The sequence below is a fragment of the Citrus sinensis genome, chromosome 7 (assembly GCF_022201045.2).
Source record: "Citrus sinensis cultivar Valencia sweet orange chromosome 7, DVS_A1.0, whole genome shotgun sequence".
In the NCBI taxonomy this organism is placed as follows: Eukaryota; Viridiplantae; Streptophyta; class Magnoliopsida; order Sapindales; family Rutaceae; genus Citrus; species Citrus sinensis.
The window spans coordinates 11,578,928-11,593,243 of record NC_068562.1 but is presented as its reverse complement, the minus strand read 5'-3'; the positions used below and the strand labels follow the sequence as shown (position 1 = coordinate 11,593,243).

Below are 14,316 nucleotides of genomic sequence, written 5' to 3'. Positions count from 1 at the left end.
AAACAATAGATCAAAACATCTTTTTGTTAACTCACCGTTAGTTAAATGTCGTTTGTTAGTAATTCATTGATGTTAAAAAATGATTTTTCATTAAAGAGAAAATTAAAAAAAAAAGTTGACATCTAACTAAAAATGATTTTTATCTAATCCCACTAAACAAGAAATACCGAAAATATAAAAAAAAAAACCTCTATTTCAAGCAATTGTTTTACACTTCTCTCTATTTTGTTGGCATGAAAGCCCAATAAACAGTAAATCTAAATAATAATAAAAAATCATAATTTTCATATTCGCATAAGTATACTCTCTAATTGCACTATAAGTGGAGCAGACAGTGGTAAGGATTTGGGGAGACAATAATAGTCAAAGAAGAGTGGTGGTAAAGTTCAAAATGAAAATTGGTTGAAGATTAAGAAGACATGCATGCACATAAAAACTAGTTGTATTTTTTTAGTTTTTCTTCTAATGATTTAAAGATATTGTGTTAATTACAGTTTGTTACTTATGATGATTATTCAGTGGTTATATCAAACTATTTCATCGTTGATTTTATTTAAGAAAAAATTAATAAATTTTGTATATTTTGTAGTGTTATTTAATTGTGTAAAAAAATTATTTTAATATAGTTTATATCACTTCAATAAGAAATCATATTTTGCCCTTAATAAATTGCTAGTTAATGACAAAAAATTAATGGTGAGTTAGTGAAATAATGTTTTAGACTATTGTTTAAAAAGTAAAAAAGAAATGGTTTATTAAATGAAACTTTAAAGTTGAAATTTTTTTTTATTTGTAAGTAATATATAAAAAATAAAATTAAAAATAAATTTTAACCGACAATTTGCCGCTAAGTTAAAATTCAACTTAGTACTGAACCTTAATTCTGCAAAAATTAAATGCAGTACATACTGTTAGCTAGCTGATTTGGCCTTTGCTCCCACGCTGCCACCCACCTGTCGTGCTGCTGCTGATTAAACTCAGAAATTCTTAAGAGCCATAAATCTAAAATATCTGTCCTTTCGAACATATCCAAAAGTAGCAACAATAAAACGAGTTAATGAAAATAAACCAAAAAAAAGTTTATAAAAAAGAGAGAGAAGACCCATTGCCAGTGGTCCAGTTGCTTGGTCAAAATTGTTAGGCTTCTTGTTGGATTGGTATCCTTTTTTTTCTCGTGCAACTCTGGCACTCAATAATTGAAAGCGATCATCAACTCCACTCCCTTTAGTTCTCCCAAGTGCACCAAGTACCAACTTGCAAAAGATTTCACACTTGCACTGGGCTCCATTTTGTTCGTGTAGCTTCATTATCCAGATTTACACATGATGCGTGTGACATGCCACCGAAAGTGGATTGAATTGATTGAGCGGACGTGAGTATCAAAATCATTCAAAAGAAAAAATAATGTATAGATGATGATCTTGTAATTAATTAGAAAGTTAAAAGATTATCTCTTACACGAGAACCTCTTTGATGCTTCCAGAATATTACTCTTTATTTATGTAGATACATGCATTATTATGATGATTGATTGAAACATATAATGATATAATTAACCAGAAATGAATAAAAAAAAAAATACTCCGTAAACATCTGAGACTTCTTTTATTCACACATTCATGCATACGCGAACAAACATATTCCTGACCACATACATATCCAATCTTTATTGCCGAAACAATGTTAAATTTCGTCTTCAAACGTTGCAATCGTTCTCACATGGATAGAACTACTAGAAGCAATTATCGAATTTTATTGGATTAAGCTGAATTGACTAGATTCTTCCACTGTTGCATGGAGTCATATTTTATTATTATTTGTTAGTCTATACGTGTTAGATCGTGCTTCACGCCCAAGTGACTAGATTCTTCTCTTTTCCAATTTTAAGAAATTCAAACCTAATTAAAATATAAACGATTTCAGTGGGAAGACATCAGAACACCAAAAATGTCAAAAAGATACAGATTAATTTATTAACTTGTCAAATTTTACATGGAGAACTTACAATACGAAATCTATGTCCAATTTTTGTCATTTAAAACTAGCATTAATTGGACGAAATTCAGCTCTATTTACGACATTTACATTCATTTGACTAATCAAAAACTTTCAATATGAGTACTCCATTCTGTGGACTCTGTCTCTAAGAATTCCATTGTACAAAGCAACCCTATTAGCGGGCATCCCTTGAATTTGATCATTTCTGCAAGTTCTATCAAATTGTTTTGTAAATTTCTTGTTGTACTCTTTCCTGTACTCCTCTCCGTTCCCAGCTGTGTCCTTCACATTCTCCGCAAATTGCACCCTCTTCTTCTTCCTCCCCCTCTTCTTCTCCTCTACAAAAGAATTTACAAAACAAAAGAACAAAATTTAAAAGAATGATCATAAAATTTTCTTTGCGAAAGAAAAATTCGACGAATAAAGAAGTCTGAGATTCGAATCCTGCTCGACGTATCATACCTGAATACAAGCAAGAACGAAGAGTTTCCTCTTGAGGTTCTTTAGAATCATTTTTTTGCTTGGAGAAAGCAAGAAAGAGGACAGTGCTGGAGACGACCATGGCAGTTGCCAAGACTAAAGATTGAGTAGAGTTAATGATACAAGTCATGCTGGAGATAACGAACGCTTAAACGAAACAACTAAATTAATATTTGAAGAAGCTTTGAAGCTCCGCTAGCTTGCGCAATAAAGAGAGTGGCTAGCAATTTATAGTCGCGTGAAAAATTGACGTGGGCATCTGGAGTTCTCGGTTGCTTCCGGGGAGGGTGTTTGGTTCTGGGTTTTGTTTTTGTTTTGCTTTTGGCTTTCGCTTTTGGCTTCGGAATGTGATTATTGTTGTGAGTGCACCACACGGAAAAGCTAATAATTAAGGAGAGGGAAAAGAACTTTTGGGTGAAGTCAAGTGGTCAATAAATAAGAGTTGTTGTGTTTCTAGAAAATGGGAATTGGTCAAAATTTGGGAGTTCGGGGAAAGGAGTGTTGATTGTCAGATTGTGTGTGGAAAGTTTGGAGTAGTGAGAATTTATGGGACTCAGGATTCAGGAGCCAATGGTTGAGTTGTTTGGTTTGGATTTTGGGGAGTTGGTTGGTTTTAAGTGTAATGGCAAGGACAGGAAAAAAATAATAATATATATATATATATATGGCAAACACTACCTTACAATCAATGTATGGTACATTCCTCACTCATGAATAGTGTATGAGTGTGACTCACTCACTGTTCATATGAGGAATGTACCATACATTGATTGTAAAGTAGTAGGATCCTATATATATATATATATATATATGTGTGTGCGTTAAGGCTTCGCATGTTGGTAGAAAAGTCAATACCAAATAACTACTAAATATAAATTTAGAAAAAAAAACTACAACCACACTTATAATTGTAATATAACAATAATATATTTTACAATTTTCGGTTTAAGGGTGAGTAAATTTGGTTTCGATTCAATAATTTAACAAATCATGGATTGTATCAAAAAAATTAATGGGTCTTTTTCTATTTTTTAGTTTTATTTGAAATAAGATAAAGTGATAAACCATAAAATTGGGATAAGTTTTTCTGAAAAAGTATTATATATATATATATATATATAGTCATTTTCTAGTATAAATGCTCTCATTTTTTTATGAGGACACGCTATTAAACTGTATGATTTTATACTTCATTAGAAAAACTCTATTAAACCATACAGTTTAACATGTCAAAATATTAAAAAAATTAAGACACCCACACTTGAGAATAATTATATATTAATCATTTTTTAATGTAGGTGCTCTCATTTTTTTATGCAGAAATGCTGTTAAGCTGTGCGGTTTAATAAAATTACTTTTTAATATTATTAAATTACACAATTTTATAGTGTATTAAAAATTAACTTTATTAAATTGTACGATTTAATAGTTTGTTCCCATAAAAAAAATAAGAGCGCTTACACCTAAGAATAATTATATATATACGGTCAACTCTATTCTAAATTTAATTTTTATTCAATCTAGATAAGCATATTCTAACCCCAAACATTTTATATCACCCAAAAAAACTTTTATCAATTAAGATAACTTACATTATTTTATTATTTTTTTCCTTTGAAATGGTTAGGTACTCTACCTAAAAAACAGATCGTCAATTGAAAAGACGAATGGTGAATTGAGGGATTGGATGGTCCATAAAATACACCAAAGGGGTTCTCACATGAGATAGAATCTGATCATCAAATCATCAATCATCAATCATCACACTTGTCTGCAGGTTAGGTTGGGAACTCCGGCTGGGACCCTCAAGAGAAGCAATTAAGTAAATTATCAGTCGCCTTGTGTCCCTGTAATCATACCGCGCCAGACATTGGATGATCGTGATGCCTTTTACACATGTCCTTCAGACAATAGCACCTTTGGACACTGAAACTCTGTTTGTGTACACCAAGTTCGCCACGTGAGTTGCACACATGCATATGGATCGCGTCCGTGACTAATTGGCCATCGGGATAGTCCGAAATTATAATAATTGGAATCAAAATAAAAAATAAAAATAAGGATAAATTATTTATTTTAATTGTAGAAATCAGAATTAAAATAAATTACATTGTTATTGATGTATTTACATTATTTTAGAATTATAATAGATTATTGCGAGTTATTAAAATAACCTTAGTTGATTAGTATCATTATTTATTATAATTATTGTTATTCAAAATGATTATTTTTAATAATAATATAACAACAACATATCATCATCATCATCATCATCATCATCGTTGTTGTGGTTATAATAACAATAATAATAGTAATAATAATTGATAAAAATTACAAAAATAAGAATAATAACAATAAAAATAATATAATAATTGTTAATGCCAAAATCCGGATGAGTTGGTTAGTGACTTGATCTCAGATCCTAGCATCAACATTAAATTTGTTTGGTGGGAAACTGTTAGTTAATCTCCAAGAAGATCTTCCGATTATGAGCAGAATATTCATGAGCAGATAACCTTCAAGCTGGTGATCAGCAAATACCTGAAATTACAGAGAATGGTCAGAGGCGCTGGAAGTTTTTCCGGCGTAAACCCTCCGACGCTCAAGTCAATTATCGGGTTTACAAGAAAAACAAAATATGTCTTTTTTCATTTTTATGAAGAAAATAATCTTAATTAAATGTAATAAAAGAATAAAATAAAAATTCCCAAAAGAAAAGTCCCTTCTGGCGTGATTTTCTTGGGGTTTTTATAAACACCCCATACCCACATCCTTAGGTCGTGACAATAACCATTAATTGATCAAATTTGTGCCCTGATTTTTCAGAGGAGGTTTGTGGTTGTTTATTTTTACTGAGTCTTGTTTCCTGGTCATCACCTAGTCGAGGTGGTCTGCTCAAGCTCATAGCACCTAATCGACGTCATCTGTTCAAACTCATAGCACCTGGTTGAGGTGGTTTGCTCAACCATTTGCTCACTTTCACTTGGAGGAGATCATAGTCACCCTATTTAACTCATAGATTATAAACATCACCTTAGGTCCGTCATCATAAACATCACCTCAGGAGGATGCTACCCAGAGGCGACTAGAGTCAACTCTTAGTTTCTAATTTCAACTCGTTTCACTCTTGATACCAAAAACTGGGGGACTGGTGTTGAGTAATGAAAAGTATCAGTTCAGCTATCTCCTCATCTCTCACCCTGGGGCGAATCTCCCCAGCTGAATGGCACGAGCAGAGTCATGGTAATACTTCCTGTACGGAGCATATGCTAACTAGAAACGAGTACCGACCAGAGGTACATACCGACCAGATACTCATCACCCAAAGAAAGAGGACACAATCTCACGAACTCAAAACAGTTTCGCCATGCCCCAAACCACTGGGGAGAACATGACGTCCTGCGTTTACCCACGATTCGGTGGTTGGAGACCCATGAAGGTCCGTCATCACCATAAAATGGGAGGCATGAAGAATACTCAGAAAATGTGGGATGATTGCTTATAAAAGGCTAAGAAACCGATGAAGAAGAGGGACAAAAAATTGAGGGAGAATGGATAACTCTGCCAAATTGAAACCAAAATTTATTCTATACAGATCTTTGATACACATTATGTTGAGAATATTATAGTTAGTTTACTCAACTTAAATCACATAGTTTTCCCGTAAACACCTTGTACTGACTTAAGCATCGGAGGGTTTACGCCGGCAAAACCACCGGCTTCTCTGACTTGTTTCTGTGAATTCAGGCTTGGAAAGAAGAGAAAGAGTGATTTAGGTCCCAGGAGTTTGGGCAATTGCTAAAGCAAGGAGAGTGCAACCTCTTCTCCGTTGTCGACACAAGCGTTGGTGGAACGATCTGGTCGGGCAAAGGGCGACTAGATTTCAGCATCAACATTTTGGCGCCGTCTGCGGGGAATCGATACAAAAAGCCAACCTTTTGTCTCTATCTAGGGCAGAATATTATCATGCACGAATCGCAGCAAGCTCTCTTTTATTTCTAGATTCACGTGAAAAAGAAATTAATCGAATCGGTAAAAATTAAACCAATGTCGACATTCATGAGCTTGAGAGCAGTAAAATCTGTCTCACAATTTTCATTTCTGCTTGTATTTTCTATTAAATTGATGTGATTACTTTCTATTTATTTACTCATCGGTACAGTTTGAGTTTGTTTCCCTATTGGTAAACTTACGTATTCACATGACACCGACTTGAGAAATTTAACTTTCATAATAATTAGAAATTGGTTGGGAAGCACGAATTTGAGAAATGTTGAATTCTAATACTAGTTGCTTTATAGTCAAACTTCTCTCTAGATCATGTGCTTGCCATAAAATTATGTACATATTTCAAGCTTAGAAAAATTAAGATCTTAGTTACTTTAAACATGATGGCACATGCACATGATCTAATAACTTTATAAATGCAAGACTCACAATTGGATTGTGCCACGGTTTTAGCATAGTTGCTATAGATTAATTATTTTAAAATAAAGATTTGACTACTAATTTGGTGCAGAGATATGGTGTTTTACGATTATGGAAACAGGTGTCAGAATATTTGTTAAAAGTGGTGACACGAGATCACACACAACAAATGTTCGACGAAATAACTCACAGAATTGAAAAAATTTCGCAGCCTCAAATTGTAAGGAACAAGCTCAAGAATCTACAGAAGAACACTCACGATGGTGAGATTAATTGGATTGGAAAGCAAAGGCAGCAACTAAAATTGAAAGGAGTGATGCTCAAAAGAGCATTGTCTAGGAGCCAAGGACTAAAATCCAGGTTATGATTCAGTTAATTCAATATACTCATCAAACTAATTGAGAGCATGAATTATTCTTAATCATAGCTCTATTATACCTTTGCATGAGAGAACATTAGAAACTAAGCATATATAGTTGTCTGTAAATAATGGTTGTCATCTACATTGCACAAACTCTCATAATCGTTAATGAGTGTTGGAAAAAGTATAATTAACATAATCTAGATGAGGCCGAGTATTGGTTATTTTGGCTCACTTTAATAATGCTTTTAAAACAAAACAAATGCTTATTGATGATGAGAATTGAAAGGCATATTTTCAAGCTTCAAAGCATTGACAAAGTTGGATTTTTCTTTCCCACAAATTTTATTCGTTTTATGCCCGAGTTATAATATTGCAAGAATGCGAAGTCAAGCTTGGAATTTGCTTGATGAAATGGCAATCAAATAATGCAGAGCACAATTTCAGGTGCACTTGTTCTTTAACCTGAATTCTATATTTATTCTTTAAAACTAATTATTGACTTAAGATATATGTTAGATCGAGTTTTGACTCATCATTTTTACCCATTTTCTAGTACAAAATTTTTATGTTACCATATATAATTTAGTTCTATATTATCATAGCACTACATCCCCTGATATAATGATATGATTTTGTTTAATGGTTTAAACTACCATCTCTTTTATGATTACGTGTTCTAAAATGCTATGCTTTATTTTATGTTTAAATTTCAATATTCATAGCAATAATAAATGATACTATGGACCTTTAGCAAAGGACTTTTATCATATTGGTAAATGAATATATTATTGATAATCATGGAGCATAAAAGATGTTATCCATTAAAAAACCCAGATGCATAAATAAATGACCAGAATCATCAGTCGTAAATGGCTAGAAGCCCTACTTATGTGTTTGATTTTTTGAGCTACTTTTTGGGTAATTTATAAGTTGCAGTTTGGTTTGAGATATTTCCTAACAATGACGACTTTAGACACTTGCACACTAGATTCGTTGTTATTTAAGCTACATTTTCGAATCATAATCCTAGTGAATGATATCACATCGATAATTCGTGTATGATACTTATCACTTTTACAAACTCTTATTTGACTGGCCAAGTCAATTTTGATACATTTGCGAATGAGCCAAACTATGCACCTGGAAGGAGAGATTGATGCCAAAAGTTGCATCCTAATCAGGTCAGAAATTTTAACAAATTTATGTCTTGATGTCTACATGAAAACATACATTTGCAGCCTTTATTTGCGGGTATAGTATTTACCTACTAGTAATTTAGTAAATGAGGATAGTTTGCACATGTCAATCTGATGGAGCTCATATTAAAGCTAGTGATATAACTCAATCAACTTGATTTCTTGAAAGTTACTCAATATGAGAATAATTTATGAAAGGGCGAGCAGGTAGAATTCGCAAGAAATTTTCAAAGGCACAGAGTGCCGAATCCTGCTCAGCCACGTGATGACGAGCAGGCAAAATTGGCAAGAATATTTCTAAGGCACAGGGTGCCGAATCCTGCTTAGCTGCGTGAGGGCGAGCATGCAAAGTTGGAGAGAAAATTTTTAAGGCACAGGGTGCCGAATCCTGCTCAGCGGCGTGAGGGCGAGCATGCAAAGTTGGCAAGAAAATTTCTGAGGCATAAGGTGCTGAATCCTGCTCAACCGCGTGAGGGCAAGCAAGCAAAATTGGCAAGAATTTTTCTAAGGCACATGGTGCCGAATCCTGCTCAGCTGTGTAAGGGCGAGCAGGCAAAATTAGCAAGAAATTTTATAAGGCACATGGTACCGAATTCTGCTCCGCCGCGTGAGGGCGAGCAGGCAAAATTGGCAAGAAATTTTTCTAAGGCAAAGGTTTGCCCAAACCTGCTCAGTCGCGTGAGAATGAGCAGGCAAAATTCGCAGAAACATTTTTTAAAGCAAAGATTTGCCCAAACCTGCTCAGTCGCGTGAGGACGATTGGGCAAAATTCGCAAAAAAATATTCCTAAGGCATAAGTTTGCCAAAACCTGCCCTGTCGACGAATAGGCAGAATTCTCAAAAATTACGCTAAGGAGAAAGTTTGCCAAAAACCTGCTTCGTCAACTAAGGATGAGCAGGTGAAATTCACAGGAATACACTAAGGCAAAGGTTTGCCAAAAATCCGCTCTGTCACATGAGGACAAGCTGGTAGAATTTGCATAAATTACGCCAGGGCAAAGGTTTGCCCAAATCCGCTCTGTCACGTATAAAAAAAAAAAAAAATTCATTCATGAGTGGATTAAGCAAGTGCAAGGTTAGAAGCCTTAAAACCTATTCTAGGTAAGGCTTAAGACCTTAAAATTGATTAAGACAATAGAAGGTTAAAAGCCTTGAAACTTGCTATAGATAAGGCATAAAACCTTAAACTAACGATACCTGCTCACCCATATATATATATTTGGCATGGTCAGCAGGGAAAGCAAATTGTTTTAAGTGCTTAAGGTTTTAAGTTTGTAAAATTATAAACTTTATAGTTTCCAGTGTTGATTCGTTTTACTCTCAACACTAGAAACTAGGGGACTGGTGTTTGGAAAATTAAATAGAGTGACTATGATCTCCTCCAAGTGAAAGTGAGCAAATGGTTCAGCAGACCACCTCGATCAGGTGCTATGAGTTTGAGCAGATCACCTCGACCAGGTGGTATGAGCTTGAGCAGATGACCAGGTGGTATAAGATTGAGCAGATGACCAGGTGCTATGAGCTTAAGCAAACAACCTTGACCAGGTCCTATGAGTTTGAGCAGATCACCTCGACCAGGTGGTATGAGATTGGGCAGATGACCAGGTGCTATAAGATTGAGCAGATGACCATGTGCTATGAGCTTGAGCAGACCACCTCGACCAGGTGCTATGAGCTTGAGTAGATGACCTCGACTAGGTGATAATTTTGATGACCTCGAGCAGACCACCTTGACCAGGTGATGATCAGGAAACAAAACTCAGTCAAAATAAACAACCACAAACCTCCTCCAAAAAATCAGGGCACAAATTTAATCAATTACTGGTTATTGTCACGACCTAAGGACGTGGGTATGTGGTGTTTATAAAAACCCCAAGAAAATCACGCCAGAAGGGACTTTTCTTTTGGGAATTTTTATTTTATTCTTTTATTACATTTACTTAAGATTATTTTCTTCATAAAAACGAAAAATGACATTTTGTTTTCCTGTAAACCCGATAATTGACTTGAGCGTCGGAGGGTTTACGCCAAAAAAACTTCCGACGCCTCTGACCATCCTCTGTAATTTCAGGTACTTACTGATCATCAGCTTGAAGGTTATCTGCTCATGAATATTCTGCTCATAACCGGAAGATCTTCTTGGAGATTAACTAGCAGTTTCCCATCAAACAAATTTAATGCTGATGCAGGGATCTGAGATCGAGTCACTAACCAACTCATTCGGATTTTCGCATCAACAATAATATTTTAATGTAGGACAAAAATGAAATTGTGAAATTTAGACGGAGTCAAATGAGTTTAAGGAACAAGATTTTAATTCCCAACTCCCCACGGAAATTAAACTCTCATTCCTCAATTTAAAAATATGTGGGCCAATATGTTTAATTCATATTCTCACTTCCATTTTAATAAGTAAACACCATCAATTATTCTCATTCAAGAATTTCAATTCTTTAATATGAGAAATAAACGCACCATAAGAATATCAATTTATGTTTGATATGATTTTGAAAAGGTTATGTGTTTTTTTTTTTTAATCCAAAAGTACTTATCAAAGTTCTTGCCTAGAGCATGGTTTAAAAAAATAAAAAAAGAGTAGAGCCTGGGCTCTCCAAAATGTAAAAATACAATGCGTCCAATTAAATCAATACATTAAATACATTTTTTTCTTTGAAACTCTTTACACAATTTATTATATGTATATTAGAGTTGACAAAATTTGACACGACCCGATTACCCGACACGAACACAATACGAATAAATGAGTATGAGTTGTCGAATTTAACACGATTATTAAATGGGTTATTGTTGGTAAATTTTTATAATCAAATGCTATTGATGCCAATGTGCAAGTGTACACAACAAGTAATAAAGTGATGAATATTCAAGATCGTCTCTACACGGATTGATGTCACTAGAAATACTACAGCAATCACAATAGTGCAATCTAACTTAAGTCCGAAGTTAACAAATGTAAAGTAAGTTCTATCGAAATTGATAATTGTGAAAGAATTAAATAAAACAATGCAGTAATGAAATAAACTAAATTAAATGTGTCTAAGATTCAATTGAGAATATGGTAGTTGAATGATCAAACTCTCTTTATGGGTTGACTGCTTTTCATCAAGTTAACACCAGTTGTTACAGCAATTGCTACAGTATTGGGCAGAATTAATCTGCATCCTCAGCTATCGCGTATTAGAACTCTCACACCCTTAAGTATATTAGCAATGACCTATTGCTATTCTACCTATGGCATGACCTTATGACCCTTTAGTCTCTTCGCCCTACAAGGTGAGTACCTATGTCTAGTGTGTCACAAATCTTAACTTCAAGTATAGCCCTTATAGGATTCAAGATAAACTTAATCCAGGAAACTTAAATTAAGATCAAGTATTATTCTAATAATATCCGCTAAGACATGTCATTTTGCGGCTCTATCTTAACTTGAACTATTAAATGGGTGGTCAATCGAAATAATAGTTATAATAATAGCTACTAGAGTAAAATGCTACAACAATGACATAACAACTCATAAGAACAGTCAAGAACCCATTAGATTGTTCGTCGCTCAACTACAAGTAAATTTAGTTCATATTCTGAAAGAGAAAAACAAACATCATCATATTGTTCACGTGATAAATTAAATCAGATGAAGAAAGAAGAAAGATATAAGTTGAGAACGGCAACAAGTAAATCCAAATAATTCTGCCGGATTTTTCATTGTTGTTGAAGCTCTCCTCTTGAATTCTGATCTTCTTCTTCTTTTTCTCTCTCAAGTCTTTGATGATAATTTCTTGCCGCCTTTTTATGTGGTGCGCACCTCCTTTTATAACTAAAAACTAGGGTAAACAAAGGCTTCGGGCGTGCATGAGTTAAATTAGGAAACTGCAGATCGCAATTCTGCAGCTGATCCGCGCTAAGTTTTCTCCCTCAGTGCTCCAAGATTGCTACAGCAATGGTTGCTCTGACAACGGCTAGAACACTGCACTGTTCTTGGTTGTGCTTAACTTCTTTTGTGGCAATATTCTTTCCTCCTCTTGCTGGTATAATATCTCAGCATCCCTTTATGAATTATAAACTTCTGAAAACCTACAATTATGCACCTGTTTTGAGCACAAATTACTTTAATTTAAGCAAAACTTATTAAGACTCACTAAAATAAATGTTTATGTAAAATATAACCAAAATATAATAAAAACACCTCATTTACTCTCTAAGTGATCCTGCTTTAAGTCTAGAATTGCTGTAATAACTCTCATTTCATAGAGTTATCAGTTATGTCTGGATCGACACGATTTTTTCTCGTGTCATGTTAGGGTTAAAGTTCTTGACCTATTTACCCGATCAATGACATGATTATATTTTCTATTTTAAAATAATTTGTAAGTTCTTATTATCAAAACTCAAATATTAGAGATGATTCTCTCTTTTATTTTTAATTTTTGAAAAGATGAATATAAATATGGTATTTTATTTATAAAATTTTATATACATTTAGAGTTTCAATAATGTAAATGTGTAAAATATTGTTAGACATTTATATCTTATAATATCGATATATAATATTACGCGCGCGCACACACACACACACACACACATATAAAATTAAAACTTCAATAGTGTAAATATGTAATATTTTGGTAGATTTGTACATTTAATAATATCGATAAATTATGTATGTACGACGGTGTGTAAATCTTTGATGTAAATTTTGTTTAATATATAAATATTAAGCGAGTTATTGGGTAACCTAATTATTTTTCCGTGTCGGATTTGGGTCTCAATATTTTGACACGATTATTAAATGGGTCCGGTTTGAGTCGACCTAAATTTGACACGACACGAAGCTGACACGATATGAACACGACTCGATGACCCGTTTTGCCAGCTCTATGTGTTGATGCGAGATTCTGGTGTCTACTCGTCCGCGACCAGGATCTCTCCTCAACTCCCGAACTCACGATCAACCAAGGATACTTCACGTAACCTTTCTAACCGAGCAGAGCAATGCCTCGTATGACTTCTACTTAGCAGACTCTTGCGCACACAGAAACTGGTCAGAGCACGCCAGGAATTTTCCCAGCGTAAACCTTGCGACGCTCAAGTCAGAAATTTAAGTTTACTTTTTTAGGAAACTCGGCCATTGATCTCATGGCTTTCTAATGATCTCTTAGGCAATGGAATACCTATGGGTTTTTCCCTTTCTTTTCGTAATTGCTCTTTTCTCTCAAATTCTAATGTAAAAATGTCTAACCCATTTACCTTCGTTGATTACCTTTTTATAGCCTTCCTACGAATCCGGGCCCTCGCGATCCACATCCATCATCTCCCCCAGCTCACAGAAGTGGATGCTTGAATGTCGTAATTGTGGCCGAGTGGGTTTCGTGCCTGGATTTTCGGATAGGAGTGCACATATCGTTAACCATTATGGATTGGGTCTGCCAACCCCGGTCTCTAACAAAAAAGGTACTCGGCTCCTAGCAGGAGTCCTGCTTGTGCTATGGTCCAGAAGAGGGCGTCCTCGTGATTGAGCAGAAAATTCCTGCTCTTAGATCCCTGCTACTAGACTTCCCCTGTTTGCTCCTTTATAAGGAGACTGACTCTTCGTTCAGGGTCAGGCTGGTCATTTCATAGTCCACCCTCAAACACTATGTATACTAATTAATGCTAAAAACTGTATGTTTACCAAATAATAAAATATTTATTTACACGTTCGTTGTCATTGACCTTTGTAATTTTGTGATTTTTGTGTATTTATTAGGTAAATTATTACTTTTAACTAATTCGAGGATCCGGATATGAAACGGATGGCAATTTAGAATCCGAGAACCCTGAGAGTGGGTCAAA

General features: G+C 34.5%; 1 protein-coding gene across 1 annotated transcript; it reads right to left on the bottom strand.

The window, feature by feature from the left end:
- Window positions 1-1,948: 1,948 nt before the first annotated feature.
- LOC102626047 (uncharacterized) lies at window positions 1,949-2,871 on the bottom strand. The gene is made up of 2 exons (XM_006465276.2): window positions 2,461-2,871; window positions 1,949-2,336 (listed from the first exon to the last, which is right to left on the bottom strand). Exons 1-2 carry the CDS (start codon window positions 2,606-2,608, stop codon window positions 2,110-2,112), a joined length of 375 nt encoding a protein of 124 aa, XP_006465339.2. The 5' UTR covers window positions 2,609-2,871; the 3' UTR covers window positions 1,949-2,109.
- Window positions 2,872-14,316: the final 11,445 nt, after the last annotated feature.

Excerpts from the sequence above, each read along its gene's own strand:
- LOC102626047 (XM_006465276.2), bottom strand. The coding sequence starts at position 2,608 with ATGACTTGTATCATTAACTCTACTCAATCTTTAGTCTTGGCAACTGCC. Across the intron at positions 2,337-2,460 it reads TCGTTCTTGCTTGTATTCAG|AGGAGAAGAAGAGGGGGAGG; the intron begins GTATGATACGTC and ends ATTCTTTTGTAG.